This window comes from Aplidium turbinatum, chromosome 10 (assembly GCF_918807975.1).
Source record: "Aplidium turbinatum chromosome 10, kaAplTurb1.1, whole genome shotgun sequence".
Classification (NCBI taxonomy): Eukaryota; Metazoa; Chordata; class Ascidiacea; order Aplousobranchia; family Polyclinidae; genus Aplidium; species Aplidium turbinatum.
Window position 1 is genome coordinate 24,345,150 of NC_137481.1, and position 25,312 is coordinate 24,370,461.

Here is a 25,312-nt window from a genome sequence, read left to right on the forward strand (position 1 = left end):
ATCCTGCGTACGCCACTATCAACAAGTATACCTTACTGGCGCAAGGTAGCTCATTGTGTCATCTTTTTCTGGGTGCCCTCATTGTACATTTGTACAAGCTTAAAGAACTATGAAGTATCCATCGCAATGCCTGTTGCGGTTTGCTTCAGTTTGAGAAACTTGTGCTAGAAATGTTTTTAGCTTTCACAAAAATAAAATTTGTGATGTAAATATGTATTAGCCATTCGAAAAGGATTTTATTTATTGGGTACGATGAACAACGAGGGATGAAGCAAATAAATGACAGTTGATTCATTTGGGTAATTTGTTGATTTTACATTTGCATCATCTATTTCTTTTTATTAACACTTTTAAAAAACACTTTGTAAAGTGTAGCCTGTTGGCTACTTTCTTTGGATGAATGTAAACAGAACCACTTTGTTAACTGGGCGGCCCAGCATTAGCCTACTTCCTCTGTGGCAACAATTAAGCCAGATTATCATACACTGATTCACTTTTTTGTCGTATCTAGGCTTACGCCGGGTGGTTGAACATTTATATTAAGTGGATGGGAAGGCAAGAAAGCCAATCTTCGTGTCCACCTTCAGGCATGCCTTTAATTATCTTACCAAAGACACAGCCGCATGCTCTTAAGCGGTGTCGAACCGGCGCCCTTTCGATTGCCGTTCCAGTGCTCTGGTAGGCTTTTTGATTTCTTGCTATATTTTTAGTGTAGACTTTTGCTTATTGAGAGACTCTGAGTCTCTAGCTACAAGTGGATAATTTAGGGTTTCTGTCTAGGGGTATGATTGCCTGCAAAATTAAACAAGTTAAATGTAATGTTTAATGCATTTTTTGTTTAATCAAAATTACAAGTTCTTACGCCTTACCCTCCGTACCCTCCTCTCATAGGCCTTGCATGTGTTTACAGGAAGCGTGACCTAAATTCCGTCAGGGTAGAATTTAGGTTTTGACTTTTCACACTTGAAGTGCGTTTGCAAATTACAGTTCTCATACGTTTCGGCCGAATGTTCTAATAATTTAAGTTTCTTAGTTTAAAAACATGGCAGGACTACATGTTACACACTTCCCTCCTTGCGGCAAAATAACAGATAAATCATTTCACCACTTGACTATGCAGCCGACATATCACTTGATTTGATGTGAATCTAATATTTTATGGTTTGCTTACAAAAGCCAAGTATCTTCAAGTAGGATACCTGCAACGTACAAACCTACGTTTGTTGGCGTTGTTTGTTCTGGGATCAAGTGCTATCAAACTAATAGATAAAACTACGAAATACAAGTTGTTTCACCGTCATCAAATTAATTTGATGAGCTAACTAAAAGCTATGGAATCAATGCTGGTCTTGGTAGGCTAACTATGATAACACAGCCTTTCTTTTTTAAGGGACCTGTTCTGAGCTAGCATGGAAACGGGCAGTTGACGCTTGTTTTTCAGTTGCACAAAGTAGCAATCATGGTGGTAGCAATATTCTTTTTCGCCTTCATCTCACTGTACCATAATGGTAGAAAAAGATTTTGCAATCGCATAGTTTTTGCTCGTTGCTAACAGCGAGTTTGCTGAAAACACGCACTGTCTCTATATTAGGTATCTCACGGTAAGCCTGTGGGAACTAAACTCCAAGTCTATGAATTGCTACAACTCTGCTCTTTTGTTAACTTACATTACCGTACCGAAAGAAATTAATCTGAGCAGTTGTCCGCCAGGACTGAAAGCGTGAACCTCTGAAAATCATTTAGCCTGTATATACGTAAACTGCTGTACGCCCATTGAACAATGATTTCCTGACAAGACGCTTCTCATTCTCAACCGATACGCTACAAGTCCATTGTGAAAGCCAGTGTTACTGCCAATTTTCTTAAGTTAAGCCCTCTGCGTTCATTTGTGACTCGTTTGTTAATATTTGGATTTTTTCTCTTTTGCCGACCACTGTACTAAAAAAGCCACCTGTTTTTGTTTCTCTTTTATATTGTTTGGCCTCTTTCGCATATGCGTTTGGCACCTGTGGTCTGTTTTCGTTAAATCAGTAACTTATTAGTCGACGATACAACGTCAGTTTTCATTGAATTATACAACCATTATGACCTATTCGTTTTTCAATAATTGTCAATCCTTGAGAAAGGGAATTCGTAAATTGTACTGTAAATCGATTTGTTTCATTCTACAAAATTGCTTTTCTCTGGACGGTCGCAAATTAAGAAATCTCAAAGTTACCTGTGTTTAAAAGATTGTCTAAAAAGCACATTAAAAGAACACGTGAAAACCAATTCAAATTCATGTGTCGTGTTGTTGGAAGCAATCTAGACAGAAGAAACTGACCAGGCAGTTCAATAGAGCGAAGGTCAACGACAAACAAAATACGTCACTGTAACGTAGCAATCAAATAGACAAAGCGGACGTTACATTTCAGTTTTTAGACATTTCAATCAAGAAAGTCGTCGTTGTTGACAGTGAGCGAAGTTGAATGTCAAGAAAATGGCAACAAATTCTGTAAAGGAGACAGACGTGGCAGATAAATCAAATGCCGAAGAATCAACAAATCCAGAACCCCAAACATCAAAGGTGACAACAAGATCACAATCAAAAATGCTCTACCAAGCAGAAAATGGCAGTCTGCACCCAAGCGACAGCACCAGCAAAGTTTCCAGCAAAAGCCGCTCCTCTACAATGAGCGCTAAAATTAAGAAGGCGGTAATATTAGCTCGATTGGAATCACAAAAAAGGATCTGCGAGTTGGAACAAGAGCAAGCGAAAGCAAGGGCAGAATTTGAAACAATGGTCCTAAAACAAAGTCAGCTACGTGAAGAACAAGAAAGAAAATTCCTGCAACAAGTCCAGGAAGCTAAACTAAAGGCAGAGCTCCAAGAGACAATTGCCCAACTTTCGGAAGAATCGGAAGAAGATGCTGGTGAGCGCTATAAAATGTCTAAAGACAATGTTGATATAAACGGACAATTTCAATCGAATTTAGCAACTAATGTAAACAATAATTCTGTGTATCCTATGTTATCCCAATTAACGTTGAGTGGCGTAGAAGCCAGGTCTAACATTCACGAATCTATTGTCGTTTCAAACAAAATTAATCCTTCACAAACAGTAACAAATAAATCGTTTGTGAGACATGAGCCGAGTACGTCGTATGCCCAGACCCCTGTACTAAATCAAATAAACAATAATCAATCAGTAAACTCGAAACAAATTCCAAATATTACTATCAACCCGTCCCCACTGTTGTCTGTAGAACCCCCAATCTTTGATGGAAATTCTGCTGAATACTGTGGTTTTATAGACGCATTTGATACGTTAATTGATTGTAATTTCACAGAGCCTAAACGTAAACTTTTTTATCTGTTGCAATACACCAAAGGCTCTGCGCACACTTTGGTAAAAGGGTGTCAATACATGCTTCCCCACGAAGGTTACACAAAAGCAAGAGCTTTGCTACAACAAACCTTCGGTCAAAAATTTCAAATAGCTCGCGCATGTGTTGATTCCGTCATAAACGGCCCATCTCTTCAAAATTCTAACAAGGATTCTCTAATCAAGTTCTCTTCGGAACTAACTTCCTGCATATGTACTTTGTCTGGCATGAATTACTTACAGAAAATGGACAACATGGATACCATAACAAAAATAATAAGACGCTTGCCAAGTGGCTGGTATTCTGGCTGGTTACGCGAAGTTGACGTAATTTTGCATGAAAGAAATCAAGAAATAAGCCTTTCAGATCTCTCACGGTACGTCTCGCGCAAAACGAGAGAAACGACCAATTTGGCATGCGATATTCTAAAATCTACTAAAAAACAATTCGATGATTCCAACTCCAAACGTAGGAGCAGCGTAACCTTTGCAACGCAAATAAAATCGTCGAACCATGAAAGGACATGCCATCTGTGCAGAGATAAACATTTTCTCAATCAATGCAAACAATTTCGAATGATGAATATTGACCAAAGGCTTAAATTTGTAATCGACAACAAACTCTGCAAGTGCTGTTTAAATGCTGGTCACTGGGCATATCAATGTAAAAGGAAGGACCCTTGCATAAAACTAGGATGCACTGAACGCCACACTACTCTCTTGCATCCCCCAGATGCAACACAAATCACCACAAATATTACACCTAAAGACACAACTCAAAAAATTAATATCAATCAACCTACACAAGCAATACGCAATGGGTTTGTCAACACACGAACAAATTCTCGCAGTCTGCTTCCCATAATCCCAGTAAAGGTTCGCCTGCAAGGAAGTAATCAAACTATCACTACACAAGCGTTTTTGGACAGTGGAAGTACAACATCTTTCATAACAAATGATTTGATAGAAAAGTTGCAAATTGCCGACTGTCAAGAAACTAATATTTGTACCATCACGCTAAACAACACTGGCAAACGTAACAAGGTAAAGGTGGTCACAAATGTCGAAATGTCAGATTTTGACGAAAACAAATACATTTCTCTAAGCTCTCTTTACTCCACTTTTCAAATTCCTGTTTCAAATACAGATATTCCTACCCTAGAAGACACTAAACACTTTCCAGAATTTGCAAACATCTCGATTCCCGATGTTGACGCAGAGGTAGGACTTCTTATCGGCAATGACAATCCGTACGTTCTCCAACCACAAGAAGTAATACAAGCAAAAGGTGGCTATTATGCCATCAAAACGGCCGTTGGCTGGCTAGTGAATTGTCCTAACAGCAAACAGGATCAAAGTAAAACTAAAAATTTCTTTACCAAAACTTCTACCCATCCAATGTGCGACATGTGCTTTGACGCTGTTGACTCAATTGTTAACTGTAAACCCGAATTATCTGTTCAACAAGCTCAATTCATGAAATCTGTTAACTCTAGTATCAAACTTTTGGAAGACTCGCACTACCAAACTCGACTTGCACCAATGAAGGCAATGACGATTCCTCGATTGGAGTTATCAGCTGCTACAATCTCAATTAGCTCTGAAAAAATACTACAAAGAGAGTTAAAGGTACCTTATCTTAATAAAGAGTCAATTTTTTGGACCGACAGCACAACTGTCTTGCGCTATCTCAACAACTCAAACAAAGCGTTTCATACCTTCGTCTCAAATCGAGTTCAACAGATTAAAGATGCTTCAACAATTTCCCAATGGAGATACGTTCCCACTAAATGTAATCCTGCTGATCATGCTTCAAGGGGTCTCTCAATTCCAAACTTTCTTCAATGCAATCAATGGAAAAACGGCCCTGAATTTCTATGGAAACCACAATCTCAATGGCCTAAGCAACCAAAATTTCTCGAAGTCGTGGACAATGACCCAGAAATTAAACAACCAAAGCAAACGTGTTTTGCAACCCAAAGCGAATCCCACTTTCTGGAAGATCTTTTGGGTAAGTATTCTTCTTGGTACAAGCTGAAAAGAATCGTTGCTTGGCTTTTCCGTTGTAAGCATAAATTTCTGACTTTAAGACTCACTAACCTTGCAAATAAACAAAATGCCCCAGCACACAATCTTTGCTTGTCTCCAGATGAGCTCACAAAGGCACAAGACTTTATTTTTACCTTTGTTCAGTCAAAACACTTTGCCAACGAAATCAGCCAACTGAAAGCACAAAAGCCATTAAACAACTGCAGTAGCTTAATAAAATTCGACCCTTTCTTAGAAAACAATTTACTAAGAATTGGTGGCCGCATCAAAGCTGCACCTCTCAAACACGATGCAAAACATCAAATTATCCTTCCAAATCGCTCCCAAATAGTTCCTCTCATCATTCAAGAAACGCACGACACATTTGGTCACAGTGGCAGGGAACACGTCCTGTCTGCCCTGCGCGAAAATCTATGGATTATAAAAGCCAATTCAGCAGTCCGCAAGGTTTTATCCAAATGTGTTGATTGCCGCAAAAGAAGCGGAAAACTCAGCACACAAAAAATGGCTGATCTTCCTAAAAACAGATTGACACCAGACAAACCTCCATTCACCTATGTTGGTGTAGACTATTTTGGCCCATTTATTATTAAAAAGGGTAGAACAGAACATAAAAGATACGGTGTCATTTTTACTTGCCTTGTAATAAGAGCCGTACACATTGAAATCGCAAACTCTCTTGACACTTCATCTTTTATACTCGCTCTACGACGATTCATCGCAAGAAGAGGGCAAGTAGAAGAAATTAGATCTGACAATGGTTCAAACTTTGTTGGTGGTGAACGAGAAATGAGAGAAGCCATCAAATCATGGAACAACAGTCAAATCGAAGATGCTTTAACACAGAAAAGCATCAAGTGGATCTTTAACTCTCCAAGTGCATCCCATCATGGAGGTGTGTGGGAAAGACAAATCAGATCCATTAGGAAAATCTTATCAGCTATCTGTAAAGGCCAAACTTTAACAGATGAAACGCTGACTACCTTCATGTGTGAAGTAGAAAACATTATTAACAGTCGTCCACTTACAAAATCGTCAGACGATCCTAATGATATGGAGGCTCTCACACCGAACCATTTGCTTCTTCTAAAACAGCAAATAAACCTTCCTCCAGGCTCATTCACAAACAAAAAAAGAGCTTTACTCTCGAAAACGCTGGAGACAAGTCCAATACATGGCCGACGTCTTTTGGACACGGTGGGTAAAAGAGTACTTACCTTTGCTCCAGCAAAAACAAAGGTGGACCAAAAAATCTCCTAATCTGACTGTGGGGGACATAGTTTTAATCGCAGATAACACACCCCGAAACAATTGGCTCATGGGTCGCGTAATTCAAACGTTTCCCGACAAAAATGGCATTGTCCGTAGCGTTAGCGTTCAAACTAAACAGTCCTTGATTGTCAGACCAATTCAAAAGTTATGCTTGATCGTTCCTGCAAAACCAATGTAAATTTGTGCTGATTTTGTTTTCTCATGTTGTTTATACCTGTGTATTTGAACAAATGTACGAGGCCTTAAAGGGGAGGGAATGTTACTGCCAATTTTCTTAAGTTAAGCCCTCTGCGTTCATTTGTGACTCGTTTGTTAATATTTGGATTTTTTCTCTTTTGCCGACCACTGTACTAAAAAAGCCACCTGTTTTTGTTTCTCTTTTATATTGTTTGGCCTCTTTCGCATATGCGTTTGGCACCTGTGGTCTGTTTTCGTTAAATCAGTAACTTATTAGTCGACGATACAACGTCAGTTTTCATTGAATTATACAACCATTATGACCTATTCGTTTTTCAATAATTGTCAATCCTTGAGAAAGGGAATTCGTAAATTGTACTGTAAATCGATTTGTTTCATTCTACAAAATTGCTTTTCTCTGGACGGTCGCAAATTAAGAAATCTCAAAGTTACCTGTGTTTAAAAGATTGTCTAAAAAGCACATTAAAAGAACACGTGAAAACCAATTCAAATTCATGTGTCGTGTTGTTGGAAGCAATCTAGACAGAAGAAACTGACCAGGCAGTTCAATAGAGCGAAGGTCAACGACAAACAAAATACGTCACTGTAACGTAGCAATCAAATAGACAAAGCGGACGTTACAGCCAGCAACACTTTTTTACAGCGAGAACAGTGTAAGTCACACCGTGGTCACACTGATTCAGTGTCTGTCGGACTTTCGATCAATGTGTAAAAGATAGATTTTGCAAGCTGAGCTAATGAGACTGTTTGTTTGTTGAAAGAGACGCTATTGCAATGAGTTTACCCTAATTGCTGAATATTGTGACATTTCATGTCAAAAAAAAAACAAAAAAAAAACGAAGAAAAAAAAACGATAAAAAACAGGCTCATTTTTTTAAACAAAAAAAAACGTTTTTTCCATCTCTAGCTAAAACTGCTATTCTGAATGGAATGCTTTATGTCACTGTTTGCAACAAAGCATGGAGAAGTTTTTCTACATTGATTAAGCCAAAAATTGAATGAAACCAGTAGCGTAGCCAGGAATTTTGAAAGGGGGGGTTTTGACGACCCAGCGGGGGGGTCTGGGGGCCTCCCCCAGAAAATTTTGAAAAATTACTTTGATTTTGGTGCATTCTGAGAGCATTTTCAACAAAAATGTGGTTACGAATATTCCTGTAAAATGGTGGTGTCTGGTGGCATAGCAAAAGGATAAGATCATGTTTTCTTCGACATTTTTCGGAAATAAAGCTAAGTCTCTATGTTTTCTTGTTGCTAATTCCTGTCTGAGATGTTTGGTATTGGCAAAACTTGCTCTTTTAATGCAATTTTGTTTAAAATTAGGCAATTTTTTTTAGACTGAAAGCATCATTCTCAATATCGTGACGTCACACGCGTGCCAAAGGGGGGGAGGGGTTGTAACCCCCAAAACCCCCCCTTTGGCTACGCCACTGAATGAAACTGTTCACCAGGCATGTAGTTAAATAACATGATGCAGGTGCAAACTAAGCTGAATGTCACAAGATGTATAAGGTGATAATCTGCTTTTATTCCGACGTTTCGTCAATCAGACACGACTGACTTCTTCAGGGAGCTAGGTCAGGTAGTAACTACCTGTCTAGCATGGCAAAACACAGGACTATGTTGCTGTGAACCAGGGGTGTCCAAACTTTTTCCCAGGCGAGCCATATTTAATAATGCGGACGTGCCCGCGGGCCTACAACCTCTAACAATCTTGATAATAAAAGGTAAATGAAGATGCATTTATAGCAATTATCATTTAGTATCATTTCCATACAACAAAGCAATATGCAGGTTTAAATATTTTGTAGCCTACATATTATGAGGTAAGTTAGGCTGTACAAGTTTGCCTATCTGTTTTTCCATCAGAAATTAACACATTCAGAAACTTCGTAAAACACAGCTGTGTTAATGTGAAGGATGATATTGGCATCTTCATTTCAATATCCAGGTTAAGTCTGATTTGGGGTTAGTGGTAGACATGCGAAATATCAAGTGGACCTTGTGGGCAGTTGCTCAGTTTTGACCTCAAACGGTTCTTGTTAAACTTCCTAACCGAGAACGTCTCCTCACACCAATATTCGTGAGCCGCATAAGTCATGAAGAATCAAATTGTATACGCAACACTGCACAGTTTTCAATCAGCATGAAACCGATTTAAATACATCAGACAAGCACTTACGATAGTTTATTATAAACAGTAGCAAAAGAGATGCCATCATTACGTTTCATCACATGGGGCTTTTGATTAATAAATCAACTTTTAGAAAGCATTTGTTTTTGATAGTCACGTTCAACTTTTAGAATTTTAGAAATTGCTTTATGTTATTTTATGATCTCAAGTTATGGCATGCATGCAAGAAGCTGATTTTTTCGGGCGTTGATATTTGAAAGCTGTTCTGTACTCATTAATGCGAGAATAAAGATTTACTTTTGTTTGGCCAATATAAGCCAAACATATGCCAACATAAGCCATTTCAAGTTTTTTGTAGACAAAGCAAGCAGTGGTGGATGGAGAAAAAACATTTTTGGTGGAGAACCACAGTTTCAACAAAGAAAGAATTCTAAAATAATGAACAATGTGAAACTAAGGCCCAACAACAAAACTATTTTGCAGAGAGCCAGGTTTTTTTCTCAGAATATTGTGGCAATTTTTGCGTATTTCTTAGCTCAATACTTCGGTCTTCGTTGGAATTGCACACTTCGTATTTGACTAAGTTTATCAAATTAAAAATTCGATTTCTGTAGAATTATAATTACAGTTAGGTTTGGTTTAAATTAAAGTTAAGTTTTAGATAATTGTTTTTATGACCGTAGAAGGATTTCAACCAGTAGCGTAGCGTCTACAAGGCATGGGAGGACACGTGCCCCTGAGTCATTTTCAAGTTGCAATATTTGTTAAATTATCATATGAAAAAAAGATCATGAAGAATCAAGTATGTGGAAGCTAGGGCGTAAGGGGTCCGAGTAACTTAAATTGCGCAATTCATGTAACTTACTTAAAAATTTTGTGGTTTGAAAACCCGAATGCGCAAGTAAAGGAATAGTAGTGCCTCAACCAATCAAATCGAGGCGGAATAGCCATCACTTTCTACAGTCAATGGATAAGGCCTACCAAGACTTCTGCCATGCTATCAAATTTACAGCAAGACAAGCTATCCTCGCGGCCGCCAAAAGAACTACACGCCGTGATGGGATTCGGAGTGTGAAACTTTTTATTGCTTCTATGTTGGCGCCTCCCAGTAGGGTGGAATGAATTTCACTTGTAACATGTACCATGTTTTTAACTAACAAATTTATATTTTAACATTTGACCGAAATTTATCATTATTGCAAAATGCATTTCAATGCTGCAAATTCAAAACCTAACGTTCTCACAGAACATAAGTCAAGCTTCCTGTTAACAAACGCCACTCACACAGAATCTAGCTCAACACATCTGTATTTCTAATGCGACATAACTATGAAACCGGTATAGCTTTTCCCTTGATTCTTACGATAGCTATTATTGATGAAAAGGCTCTACCGGTATATTATGAAGTAAGCGGGGAATTGAAAAGACCAGGCATTCGAAAATAGACTTGCAAGCGAACGGACTGAACTTTAGAACAAGAAGGTTAAATTCACGACTGAGGAATGTCGCTCTTCTGACACAGGTCGCAATAAATTATATTGATTAGAGATATTTTTCAATTCCCGAATAGCAAATTTGTAACTTTGATTTAATAAAAAATGATTCATTCTACTTAATTCGTTTGCTTTTTTGTAGGAAGTCATACCCCTAGACTAGACAGCCAGAAGCCTAAATTATCCTTTTAATTATCCTTTTTTAATTAGAGACTTAGAGTCTCTCAATATTCTTTTAATATATCCTTTTTACTTTCCTTTTATAAAAAATAATGCCACAATTAGATAGCCAAAACCCTGCACTAGAAGATTAGAATAAGGAAAACACTACACTAAGGGCTTCAGACACGTAAAAACCCTACACACTTAATGTTTTGGATTTTGATTTAAGGTGGTATAATATTGTCTTTGGGCCTAAAAAACAACCACGAACATAATTTTGGTCCTATTACCCCTAATTTTTGTTATTGGCTAACCCGATTTTTAGTGAGCAACAGTTTCCACCAGTTGTTTGGACAGCTGCTAACATGAGCAACTTTAGTTTTACTTTGAAACGTTGTTAAAACTAAATTTTGTTTTATTTTGACTGAAAATTCTTTTGTCTTTTTTGATTTTGAGGTCTTAGCTATTTAATTAAAGCTTCAGAAAGTAAAAAATGCTCGGGCTTGCGTGAAAGTATTTATTTAGGATATAAGAACTAACTTTCACTTAGGGGTGTTTCAAACAAGACGCAGCGCATTTCAATTTTTTTTTACTTTGATTAATCACAAGATTTGTTGAGATCTTTAAAATACCCCTTCGATACAATATTCAATTTTAACGTTACTTACATGCAAAACGTCTGTTGATCAACCATTTCAATGACACAACTTTCGTCACGTCACTCATCCAGACTTAGTTTCTAAAGTCTCTAAATGTCTTGCCACCAGAGGTGGGTAGTAGCACGCTACGTTTATAGCGCCGCTACTTTTTTGGTAGTTGGAATTCCGTTCGCATTGTTACTCTCACTGCTTTGTTATCACATTGTGCATTTGTGCAAGCAACTGAGGCCCATTGTGCGTAATACACATTGTTCTTGTGGCAACACTGTCTTGATACAAATGTGAAGTAGATAGCCTGCGATTGTTATGTGAAATTATATTTTCTATCGTTTTTAGACACTGCAGTCTTTTCAAAGTTAGCAACTTTCCAATATCGTAATATCTTTCGTAACCAACCAATCTCACCAAAGCAGGTTATATATTTTGTATGAATTTATAATGCTAGAGTTACCAACATGTGTTGCCAAGCGACAGCAAATTAGTTTTCTTTCTACAATAGCAATTTTGTTTAAAATACCGAAACAAGCTTGTTTTCCAAAAAGAACTGAATCGGTAGCAAGGAATAAACAAAAAATATTATCGCATGAAGATAAAAGAATTAGAACAAAACTGAACCCAGAAGTCAAATCACTGCGTTTTTTTTTAAACGTTGTCTTCTCGTTCAAATATTCGTCTGGTACAGTTTTCAGCCACAAAATCGTAGACGATCTCTTTTGAGAATTCGATGAGCGCGACAATAATGAGTTATGACATCAGCTTTTCTTTACTGCTTGTGCCACATTTGAACTGTCTTTTAATGAAGACTTGCGGGGCTTAGCTGTCTCTCCAGAACTTTGCGTTTTCTTTGCAGGGTCAGAAGGGGTTTTATTAGATTTTAATTCCATGTTGTTCCCTGGAGATTGTTGTTTGCTATTAATTGCTAACTGGTCTTTGTTGGAATCAGATGACGTTTGGTTGGTATTTAGATTCTTAGATGTGGTCGTATGTTGGGATGATTGCTTTCCACTGGATTGATTCGTAGACTTAGTTGTGCTGCTGTTGTTGGAAACTTTGTTATCTGACAATGCTTTGGTTGAAGAATTCGGAGTCGTTTTTGATGGTGGTGTGTCTGTTTTTGTACTTTCACTACTGCCATTGCTCGAAGCTTGTTTGGAGCGATTCTCAGCGACAGAAGCCGATGCAGAATTGTTTGTTCTGGCTGTATTCGTTGAAGAAGTAGACTTTTTGTTCAATGGCTTGTCGGTGGAAGCAGGTTTCGATTTGGCGGACTGTTTCACATTACCAGAGCGGCTGCTACGAGCCTGCGACTTTTCATCACAATCAGGCTCGGTTTCGTGCTGTTGCGATGACGTCACAGATTTAACAAGCACGTGTCTCCCGCTCGCGCATCGCTGAACTTTGACCTCCCTTTTTTCCGGTGGATGCTTCTTCGTCCCAGCTTTTCCCCTGATTATTAAACAGGAACGTTTGTCAATACTAACGCTTTTACTTAAAACGCTTTGATGTTTTATATCTGTTTCAATTTTAATATAATATTCAAAGTAAATTATTTCATTTTACTTTCTACATGATAATGTAAGTTTTAATATAACCGAAAGCCTTCTTAATAACAAGTGTCCTTAATTTAAAGGAAACTGTTGGAAACTTATGAAGTAAATAAGTGACCATGGCGTTCTGTATTCGTGAGTTACATCATTCAAGCGGCGTAGCCTAAATCAATATTATATACATAGAGTAGAAGTTTTGGTTTTAAATGAAATAATTGAACGCCATACTTTGTGTCCATCATTCCTTTGTAATATTCCATTTGTTCTGTGATTTTCCTTAATTTTCCCTCCATTGCATCTCTTTCTCTCGATATAAACCGGATTGTGTCTTCATCTTTTTTGCTCTTTCTCTCTCTTTTGTTGATCTCTCTTCCTTTGATGTTGATCTGCTTCTTATATTCGTCAACCTGGTTTGAAAACAATTATTGTTTGTCAAACTGTTGAACAAACGCCAAAACCAATTAACTTCGAGTTGCAATAAACTATTTGTGACCTATGAGTGCCTTCATCCTCGGACCAAGAAAGCTACTTTTAAAGACCAATCCTGACAGTCTCTATTGTTTGTTATGTTTCTCACAACTATAGACGAAAGAGTGATTTATCAAAGCCTTCTTCGCTGAAAGGGCAAGCTCTTGTTTGGATTTAGATTCATCTACTTCATGTTGAGATCTGTCATCGTTGCACACTTTTCAGCTGCAGCGCCTATGTCAAGATTTAAACCGTCGTCAAATGTGTTTCATTTGTTCCGTTGGAACAATCTATAAACAACAGATCCGTTCAGCAAAATTTTAGAAGAATAGTTTCGCTTTCAACATTGCCTCTTGCTGAGTGCTTTTCAACTTTGCTTGTGCTGAAACCAGTTCACTTTCCGTCACCGATAACGATTCTTGCGCCATCCTCAGAGCTTCGTAGACGTCCTGCCAAATGATCATGGTGTGAGAAATAGTTCATTGGGGTCATTAAATTACGAAATATGCAACAAACTATAATTCTATTACATAGTTTTTCAAATACAAGCAGTTTTTAATTAGTGATGAACCTATCGTTGTTGCTGCTTTGCTGCAACAAACACGGAACTTTATGGCACTTTGGTGAATTGTTTGAGAGTCTAAACCACTGCACTTGGTGACGTGTACACTGGCCAGAATACCCCGGGATCCATCTAGCGATACTTGCCTTGTCTGAATGATCTTCAGTTTGAGTCCCTCTCCGGATTGTGACTTTGTCCATTGATTTGATTTTCGATTCCAGTTTAGCTATTTTCCTTTTCATGTCTTGATGGAGCTTATTAGTTTTTTTTGTATTTTGTTGAATCTGATGTTGAAAAACATGGCTTTGTTAAATAATATACAATATTGCAAACCTTGCATGTCCTGAAGGGACTTGCTAAGCCGACAATAGTGGCAGGCGATCGGTGACCATTCGTTTCAACAAAGTCATCATGAAATCAGCAAGTGACAATATTTGTCTTTTTTAAGCTACGATTGTTTCTTACCGTTACTTTTTCATAAAATAAAGTATCAAAATCTGGCAGCTCGATAGTCGGCAAGACATCAAAGAAAAAACACAGAAAACCAATTTTTGAAACATTTTTTGTGCGTTTTCTTTCTGTAGAGGCACTATCACTGTTTGTAAAACTGCAAATTAGAACATGAAGTAATTCTTTGCAAACTAGAAGAAGTATTTTTGAAAACTAGAACATGAATCCATTTCAAGTTTAGACGAAGATGGTTGAATTTGTTTGTCGACAATCTTTATTAGTTTTTATACTTCACGTGCAAATACCTGATAATTTCCTTGCTTCAAAGAATCATAATCTTCTTTTAAATTTTTGTGCTTCTGATTTAAATCTTGAAGTTTTTGCTGCAGATCATATTCTTTGTACACAAATCTAAAATGTAAGAAAATTTCAGTAGCCTACTTTGAAATGATTTTATCAGCCCATTTTTGAAACGAAAACTTGGATTAGCTGAAATTGATATATTTTCAAAAATACAAAGCATTTGAAAAAAATATTTTTGTAACACTACAAAAATTTTATTGAACACAAAACATTGGATGGTCTTCAATCGTTTTGCTCTCTACAGGATAACCCTAGATAGCCCTAGAAGTCTAAACGCTAAAGAAAATACCCTCTACCGGGTTGCAACAATTTTGAAACAATAGATCCGACTTACTTTATTAATTTCATGTCATAAAGAAGACGAAACGGTTAACAAAAAAATATATGACCAAGTAAGAAAATACTGTCTTCATTAGTTTTAAAAAAATGCAAGTTAAATTTGTATCACTGGTAACCTGTGTTTGCGGGCCAAAACTAACACATTGTGCAACAACCGGCGCGGGCGGACTTTGGACACCCCTGAAGAAGACTAAACGGTTAAGGGAAAGGTCTATGACCAACTTCACCCTTCAAACACAAACCGAATCAAGTCGATGTGACGTTAGCTTTGTTTTCTGTTGTTTTGAATCAAAACTTATTTTGACTTGGTAGCAAGCTCCTGATCGCAATCTATTTTTTATGAAGCGTTTCCGGCTTATTCTTTCTTACAATCTTACAAACCTGTCTTTTTCTTTTCGCATTCGCTCTTTCTCTTCTTCTATTGCTCTTGTTTCTTCTTTAAGTTGATGAATTATCTTTATCCTATTTTCAGCCTCCATTATGTGACCCCCTCTTTCCTTCCTTAAAACTCTCCATTCAGCCACCACGTCTTCAAGATCACACCGTTTCATACAGTGGGCTTCAAGTTCTCCCGATAAAAGCTAATAAAAAAACCAAATTGTTAAATAATATTTCGAACGAAATGTGATTTTCAAGAAAGATGAAAAGATGAGTGAACTATGTTGAATTGGTTAAACCATACTTAAATACAACAACAAAATTTTTAAACAATTTAACAATCTTATTATGAAATCATCTAATAAAAAGCGTTATTACCTTCAATATAGGCCCAGATAGGTTAGCATTGAGAATGTACCGCTGAGCTTCATTATTTTCTTCTTCATTCTATGCAATAAAAAATCAATAAATTGTGATACATTGTACCAAACAAGATAAGAAGCAATTTCAAATCATATCCTTGTAAATTTTATCCTGTTCAAAACAATGTTTTTAACAGCAAACCAAAACCAGCAGGTTGATTAATCGAATATTCTGAAGCAAGCTGAAGATAATATATTTGTAGAATAGGAAGTACAGTTATACTGTATATCTTTATGAATGAAAGTTGTTTTACAAAACGTAGCTTCCTCTAATATTACTTAGCATGAAAATTTTGTTCAAAGAAATCTGAAAGCTGTTTTGGGGATTAATTATTTTTAAGTAGTTTGCATGGTTATGATATAGGCTTAGCATTGTCATAACATATGCTGTAAAGAGTACCAGTTAATTTATTTCATGAATAAACGCGCGTTGTGGCATCAGTTTTACGTCTTCTAAATAGTTCAAGGACAAAAACCCCAGTAAATTAAACACTTTTTCATAGTTTTAAATATCTCACTGTATTTGAAATTGTCTCTGTGAAAGAAGTTTCTCTGCTTGCATCAGCAGGAAAGTTTTGATTTTTTTTGGATGTTGGGGAAGGTAAATTTTTATAATCTCTTTCATCTTTGAAGCTCTCCCCTTCTGGAGGAAGTCTTTCTTGAGGAAGTCTTTTGGATGCTTCGACTTCATCTCTGTCGTCATCTTCTTCCACATCTAAACTTTCTAACTTTCCCCATTCTCCTTCCTGCACTTTGTGTCTTTCTTCTTCTTCTTTGTGACGAGTAAAATCATTTAGCGCTTTAGGGAGATTTTTTAATTCCGGTTTAGAAACACTTCTTTTGGCTTCAAGAGCTGGTTTTGGAATTTCTGCAGGAAGAGAGTCTGTGGATTCGGAAGGCTTCCGTTTTGATGAAGATGAGGAATTGGGATCATGATCTGTAGCTAAACAAATATGAGTCATCTTAGTGTTAACGATTAAACTTGAGTATTGTTAACACTTCTCCAAAGATTTTACACGATTTTTGCGGAATAAACTATGAAAACTGATTTAGAGTAGTTTTGGGGTGCTGAATGCGAATCTGACCTCAGATTTTGGCTATCACGTCAGGTTTGTGAGATATGATAACAACAAATTGTCACTTTGTCAAAATTGAAAAATTTGACGTTGCGTTTATCATACATACACATTGTGCTATGTCTAGAAATCCAGGCCATAACGTGCATAATTATCTGAAATACACCCACAAACTACAATTTTGATACCAATTTGTTTTCTAAGCAACATTATTAACAAGGCAGTAATAACAAGCTAAAAGTATAACTGACTCTCTTCCCCCATCACTGTTTTGCATGAAACCACAAAGATTTAAGCAGGCCTGTGGCGATGGTTGTCCAGTAACTTTATTGAGCTATTTTGGCCTGTCTAACACTAACCTTTCGTTATAGCACTGCATATGTTGGTAGTAAACGCAAAGCCAAATCTTTTACTTTTGGCAAAAATAAAATATTTTTATTATTGTATCTCCAAAATTTGATGTGATACTGAAAATCTGAGTTCAGATTCGGATTCAGCACCCCAAAATTACCTAAAATCAGTTGTCAAAGTCCAAACAGCAGAACAAAAATATCTTTATCATAACAAAGCGATAATCTTAATACAATATTATCCTTGTCACTGCTATCCATATATAAACAAACCAAAGTAGCCTACATCTAATAGCATATTATAGTAATAATATTTTGCTGCTGTCATCAATTAAGAGACAAATGCTGGTGGAACATGGCATGGCTCACTAGTTCTTCAGTTTGAGCGCTTTGGGCAAGGTGACAGAAAGTTTCATATTAAACTAATCATCATGTTTTATTTTGCGGCCATTGTGACAACATACAGCGCACTACAACACAGCAGACTACGTCGCGCAGACGCAGACGTTACAAATCCAAAACATTATTGCATGTATGTAAGTTATGGCTGTCACTTCAGAACTACAATTGTTGTACCGATGAAATACAAAAGGCAGAAACAGTTGCTGTTTGAAGTGGGCATATTACATTTCGATGCAAACATTTCACAAATCCTGCTTCAGATAACAGTCTGTAAAATCCATTTGATCATCGGTCCAGCTTGAAAGTGTCGGCTACCGTGGTTCTCCACAACGACCGGTCGTTCATTGTTCTTATTAGATTTACAAAATTCTAATTGATCCATGTTGATAGAGTTTTAAAAATTTCCATACGGTTTTAAAAATTTCCATACAAAATTTCCAGAGGCTTCCAGTCCCTTCGACTAGAAAGTCGCCCATCATTACGGAATACTCAATTCCACGCTTACGATAGACATTTCAGTTCAGTTTCAGTTCAGTTTATTTTTTGTTTTGTTGGCGAAAAAGAAAGACACAAATGACAATGACAAATGACATGCCCGATAAATGTCATTTGCCTTTTTATAACAGTTCTTATCAGGACGTAAAATACGGTAATACTGCATAAATCTCATTTTCTTATGCACCAGCTTATCAGTACGGTATTTGAAGTATGATGAATCACAGGTTGTGTAAAACATTTTCTTTAACTTTAAACAGCTGCTTAAAACAAAACTAGAAAGGACCTAAAAAACGTTTCTTGATTGGAGCCACAACTCTTATACTAGATCAAATGAAAACTCTTCAAGACAAATGATGTCACGCATGTTAGTAAATTGTAAAATTTATTTATTTAATGTCCAAGAAGATGACCGGTACATCAGTATATTAAAGAGATAGGATTGATTTCTACCTGTACTTTTAGGAGCTATTTTAGAAGGCTTTGGACTATCCGTCACTGGCCGTTGACTTCCTTCTGATCTTGGTGTTGGTGTTGTGCGAGGGCTTCCGGCCGACCTACGGTCAATTCACAGCAATTGAGTATTAGTAGCCTATTCTGCTTTAATCAAGTCTTCTAAAACACGGTGGGCTTACTATGACAAAACTGTAACAAAAAATTTAAGCACTGATGCACAATAATAAAAATTGTGACAGCATAGGTAATGGGATGGCATAACGAACAACGAAACTAAAGAAACCATATACAAGATGCAACAGCAAAAAGATATGCATTGTATGCAGGACTATGTATGCAGGAGTTGAGTCAACTTCTTCCATCTCAACTGTCTTATCAAGATTCAGTTGTATGCTTCGAGGACTGTTAAACCAACATCACTTCCAAGATATTGCAAACACTCTCACCACTTTTGTTTCCTATTAAAGCATGAAATGTGAGATGATGTGTATAATATAAAATCCATATTTCCTTGCATGGCAGTTACCTACGCCCACTAGCGTTTGAACTTGTTTCTCTTGCTTCACTTGCGGCCAATTGACTTCTCATGGCATCAATCCGTTTCTTCTCCTGGACATGTCTTTGAGCTTGTTCTAAAGTTCTTGCGGCTTCTTCCAATAAAATATCTTCTTTGTCCTCTTGCTTTTTACTTGTTGCCTTTTTTCCTTTTCTAAAAAAAGCGCTTATTTAATCAGCTGATTAGTGAGTAACAACGAACTATCCAAAGCAATCAGTAACTTCAATTCATAAATTTGAAGAGTATCATTGCGGAAGTATCTTAACAATTTAAAACTTAACGTGAAATTTTGCACCATTCCTATTGCAACAATAACAAGTTGAAAAACTATACCGTAACCTTTTTACTAGCCTATATTAACTTGTCCTTAAAACAGAAGAATTTAATTCTGAAACTTGCCAATTAATTTCATTCTGATAAATTCAAGTCTACCTTTAAATCGTTAGATAGATAGATATTGATATTTTCTACAAGTAATAACATGGCACAGAATTTGTCACCCGGCAACATTTCCGTGATGTGAACTTTGCTGCTGAGCAGGTTGAGAAGTCGGAGCTTTTCGTTTACTCATCTGCGCTCGCATCTTGTTCTTCATCCCGGAAGCTCCTGTTTGTGCTAACCTCATTCCAGCTGCACCTGTACTCCCATGGCCACCCCCCTTTCGAGTATCACCTGCAAGTGTGGCTGCTTTTTGTTGGGCAAGTTGCTCCTGAAAAAGTTTATAAGAAACGTTCTGCTATAGACTTTCATTAATCAGAAGTAACAAAACAACAGTTTTGAGAAGATTAGAAATCAAGATTGTTGAAATGGCGTTTTTATTGTTTCGAAAAACAAAGCTTATTTCATCAAGTGTGACAGATCACTTCCAAAATGGCAACTTAGAGAAAATATTCTTCTATAGGCCAATAACCAGACTGATCTTATACATCACCTGTCTCAATTTTTCTTGTTCTTCCTGCAGACGGACTTGTTCTTCATGAACTTTTGCAAGTTCAAACAAAGCTCCGAAAGCTCTTTTACCTTCTGGTGACACAAGAAATCCAAGAAGAGCCACTCTCTTTTCATAATCGGTCTCCCACTCCTACCAGTGACAAAATTTAAATGTTGATGAACAAAATCGTTGGAATATTAAGTCATTCTGAAAATAACTCCAAATCCAAAATATACAAAAAAAAGTTATGTTTAAGAAACTTTTCGAAAAAAAAAATCATTTGATCTCAAGCACTGAAGATGAAAACAGTGTAGCCTAGAGATTGCAAAACGTTTTACTCAGTTTAAACATTTTTGGTTGATAATTGCCTGAACTTTAGTGTCAATCCCACGATAAACAGCAGGCTGCGTCTCACTATCTTGTTCAACCCTAACAGCAGGAAACTTACTTTGGAAAAACATTCATAGGCTGATTCCTTTAGCGTGGACGTCCTTATAATGGCATTTGGACTGGAAGCCAAACGCTAGGCCTCATCTTGGCAGCAAACAGAATTGTCATATTGGCGGTTTTAATGCCAAATTTTAGAAAATTGGCGTTTTTTAATAGATTCCCAGGTTAAAATATGGCATGATTCGATGATTGCAACATCATTAGGCTATAGTAGTAATCACGCTGTTAACAAAATCAGCCCAAAATGCAATATTATGAAAAGCGTCATCAAGATTCGGAAAAAGTTGCCTTTTCAAACCTGATGTTTTGTAAACAGGCTACTGCACATTGATGAAAGCTTTTCAAAGTAGGCTATTAACAATGCTGAAAAAAATAAAAAACGCCAAAAATATATCAAAATGCCTAAGTCAAAATAGCCTGCAAAACGCATTAAAAAAAAGCTCAAATTTCTAAAATTTGGCATTAAAACCGCCAATATGGCGATTCTGTTTGCTGCCAAGATGAGACCTAGCGTTTGGCTTCCAGTCCAGATGTTATTATAGCAACGCCCACAGACTTTACAATCGGTAATTAACGTTTATTAGCAAAATAAAAGCGTAGCAGAAATTGCTTGATAGTAATAGAGCGAAGATGAAACGCGATATTAAAAAGCAGCTGCTCCTTCTAAATTTGTTTGTTAAATGCTCGCCTGATTGGTAAAGTGTGGTGTAGCGTAATATAATAACTGCAATCCTTTCAATTTTCGCCCAAAGGGAAGACACGGTAAGCTACTTTTTGAACCTCATATTCAACTCAACATGAAGTGGAGAAGAAGGACATGTAGGCGGAACTGTGGGATCCATGGAATGGTTTTTGTTAATTGACCACCATGACTACAAATTAAATTACAATTTCCTAATTTTTTCTACATTGTTGTAGGAATAACCTACCTCTACAACTAATTGTTTTTTTAAAATGTATGACAAGAATCTTTTAAAGTTATGATTTGTTTCAAAGGACCCATCCAGACATTCATGTGTCACCAATGGAACACCTAATCAGACCTTTGGGACAGTATTTAAACACTCCTGTAGAACATGCAATCTGGGAATTTCAAATTTTGTTTCATTCGCAAAACATGTTTAACAAACAAAACAGGAAAGCCTTATACCAAGTCTCATTTTGAGTATTTTAAATAAAAAGAAAAGCAAAATTACTAAATAATAAAAGATTGAAAGAAAACAGATAAACAAACGCACAATGCAGACTTGGGCTCATTGTGTTTAAAAAACATCAGTTCTAGTTTTCTGCAGTTGTTATTCAGAAAATAGATTTATTTTGATTTATTAGGCTTAAAAGTAGGCAAAACCTAAAAGGCAAGAGTCCGACAAAGCGCCTTGAAATTAGTCTTTTTATTGGTCCCATGCACGTAGTCCAAAAAGGTAAAAACGACATTTTAACTTGTACATATAGGCTGAACCTATGTTCGCCTTTAGCTTAATACTTTTACTTGTCAATGCGCCACAACTTATGGGTATATGTTTACTCGGACAAAGGAAAATTCCTTACATACAGAGAGCAAAAAGCTTGTTTTCACCTATGAAATCACACAAACGCTAGTCACAGTCAAAAAAAAAAGAAATCTCCCTTATTTTGGTTTTGATTTAAAATAGTTATAGAATTGATGTTTCCTAATCGAAAAAAATCTTTACATTTTACAGGGGACTAAATAATCTGATGTTCCATTGGTCCCACTATATCTATAGGTCCCACATCTTTCCCTAGTCATATTGTCAGCTGCTCCCAATTACTTAGGCCCTCCATTAAGTATCTTGTGGAGATACAGCCGAGTGCTCTAAGAACTGAGGCCATTTCGAATCCAAATAAATTTACAAACCTTCATATCGTCTAAAACTTCTTTGCTCATCATTTTTGTTTGACGCAGTCTTGCCAGTACTCTGTCCACACCAAGTTCTTCCACCAAAGTCATGATGTTCTCCAACTTCTCCTGTTTTTGCTTTGACAGTCGCACCATGATTGTTTACATTAGTTCGATCTGATCACTTAGTACCTTGATTATAACTTTTTAATCAATATTGAAGCCGCGACGGTATTAACTATTTTAAACACATTCTAGCTTAAAAGTATAATCGAGATACAAATTTTATCAAGTAAAATCTTAAAGATCGTTCTGGAAATATACAGAAATGGTTTTTGCTTCCTCTTTGGCCGAAACACTTTAGCGTTGATGTTTTACATAACATGCAGCAAATGGATTATGCCATCCCGCCACTCATGGAGTAAATGCTATCCTTTATGCTCAATGGCGACAGTAGATGTCAATGGTTGAAGTGTAAGCGATTGCAGATGCTACAATCTTCTCTTATTTTACTCCAAAGCAAACAAACCAGTTGAGAAGCCACCTTCAAGTTTCTATCTAACAGATTTCTTAGCCTAAAACAAAATACTCGCGTGACTCTGATGTGTTACAATTTCAGTTAAATACTAATTACTTTTAATTAAAGTGGATCGCTGAGCTATTCTTTATTTATCTCGGCTTTATAAAGTGTGTTTCACTTACTTTTCTAAACTTACAATTGCGCAATATTGCAAAAATATCTTTAAAACAAAACACTTGTATTCAAGATTTCCTGAATAGTCTTCTGGATTGCCTACAAACCGTTCTAGTGACGACTTCTGGTCTTTTGTATTGTTTTTCACTAATGAGAAGACAAAACACTCTTTGGTCGATATTCAATTACAGCAACAGCGAATTAGATGAGCCTACAGAATGGTTCATATTAGGCTTTTGTTTATTTGAATGGGTAACGCGATTAATATGGACACCTTGTATCTATCTGTCCCCATTGTTTAGCAGCAAATGGGCGGTCAATATCACCCCATGATGTCTTAACTTTTGGTACTCCATGATACCCCACAGAAACAATGAAACAACGTCACAATATGTTGTTTTATGCATCGCACAATGTCAATTTCATAAAGCTTACGCAACAAAACATCTGATGACGAAACAAGACATCAACGGAATTGTTAATAAAGTTTTGTTAGAGAACAGAAGGTTCACTGTGTTGCAGCAGGAGCACATAACACAAGTGACACAAAAAGGTTCAGTGATATGTGATATGAGAACATATAAAATAGTTAATGAAAAGAAATAAATTGAACATTCTTGGCATTATCCTATGTAAAAAAAACACAACTTAAGTTGCTGCTGCTTCGTGTGACATTATAAATACATATTTGATTATAAATCTAAAATAGGTTTCTTTTGGCCAAGATCATTGTTGCCTGGATGAGCAGCGTGATATCCCTTTTGAAACTGGGTTGATTTTAGTTAATAAAACTTCAAATTAAAATAAATAAACGAAGAATTTGTCCATCGCATTTCTGAATTTGTTCAGAAAATAGCTAAGCATACAAAGTTCCGCCTTTTTCTGTTTGGTTGTAACAAATGAGCATTCGGAAATTGCTTAAGAGGATTAAGTCATATGATCCATATGATATCAATTAAATATGCGAAACAAAAGTCAGTGCAGCGCACGTGAGCATAAACTTCAATGTAATATTATCACAGTTGACGGCTTATTAAAAAAGAACACATTTTCCTTTATTCATCGCAACTAGTTAATTCAGGCAACAGTCTGATAATGTCTTTGATGAACTCTGACTGTTTTTACAGATCAGACTACTTTAAACATTACCAGCAAGCTCTTAATGTTGATCATTGATTGATCATTGTGTTTGGTTCGCTGGTTTTGCCATTTTTGTGTGGTTACTGTGGACAAAGTCTTATTTGCAATAAAATTGTAATAATAAAGTTCAATTCTGTATCCGCAAAATGCGCTAAATGTCAATTTTTGTTGATATTACATGCCCTTTATGAGATACAATAAGTGAAAAATCTAACAGGGTAATAAAAGCAAAGGATTTTTCAATTTTTTTTCAATTTTCTTTACTATTGTTCCGAAAACAGCTGAACTAAAATTAGACAAAACACAATAATACAACAGGGCTGAGCATTATAAAAATATGCAATTGATCGAGTTTCCCTTTTAGTAGCATGATCTTTGCTTACTTTACAGTGTAGATTCTAACGATCTGTTTTAGCCCGATGCTGCGAGTTCGTTGTGGCAATATCGAATTGCACTAGTTTTCGGAACACAGTTCCCTAGTCATGTGCTATGGAAACTGTGTGAACTGTGTTCCGAAAGCTAGTACAATTCGATATTGCCACAACGAACTCGCAGCATCGGGCTAAAACAGATCGTTAGAATCTATACTGTGAAATTATAACAATATATTTTACATATTTACAAATAGTTTAACAATCAAACGTTTTCGGCTTAACTGAAGCCCTCATCAGGGATCTGAAAGTATTTATAAAAGTGCAATAAATTTCAACTTCTTGAAAGTTACTATCTAACTGACTATAAGCATCAAGAAACACGCAGCGATTAAAAGCAATAGTGGGGAATACAATGATTGCGCATAACTCGAATGCGCAAAAAGCATGACATAAATGTGAACAGTTTGTGTGAAGCTGGTTATATTTAAACCGCCATAAATTGACTAAACCTATCTACAAAAACTATTTTTCAAAAATTAACGTCGCATTTATCTTGTTTTATTATGATAACTGTTTAAACTGATAAAACGCCTTTGGTTTCTGTATGCAAAACCTTACTTGGCATTTTTGATTCAGGCCCTCATTCTGGGATTCTTCGCTCAACCGCTTTTCA

At 36.5% G+C, this 25,312-nt stretch overlaps 2 protein-coding genes across 2 annotated transcripts; one reads left to right on the forward strand and one right to left on the reverse strand.

Moving 5' to 3' along the window:
* The first annotated feature begins 2,479 nt into the window (after nucleotides 1-2,479).
* LOC145779085 (uncharacterized) lies at nucleotides 2,480-6,673 on the forward strand. Its single transcript, XM_082590655.1, has one exon. It carries the CDS (start codon nucleotides 2,480-2,482, stop codon nucleotides 6,671-6,673), a length of 4,194 nt encoding a protein of 1,397 aa, XP_082446781.1.
* A 4,770-nt stretch (nucleotides 6,674-11,443) lies between these two features.
* Nucleotides 11,444-22,734, reverse strand: LOC145778469 (uncharacterized). The gene is made up of 13 exons (XM_082589950.1): nucleotides 22,450-22,734; nucleotides 20,124-20,273; nucleotides 19,693-19,901; nucleotides 19,163-19,345; nucleotides 18,634-18,737; nucleotides 16,376-16,800; nucleotides 15,814-15,882; nucleotides 15,439-15,638; nucleotides 14,661-14,766; nucleotides 14,052-14,189; nucleotides 13,694-13,792; nucleotides 13,104-13,282; nucleotides 11,444-12,774 (listed from the first exon to the last, which is right to left on the reverse strand). Exons 1-13 carry the CDS (start codon nucleotides 22,585-22,587, stop codon nucleotides 12,081-12,083), a joined length of 2,694 nt encoding a protein of 897 aa, XP_082446076.1. The 5' UTR covers nucleotides 22,588-22,734; the 3' UTR covers nucleotides 11,444-12,080.
* Nucleotides 22,735-25,312: the final 2,578 nt, after the last annotated feature.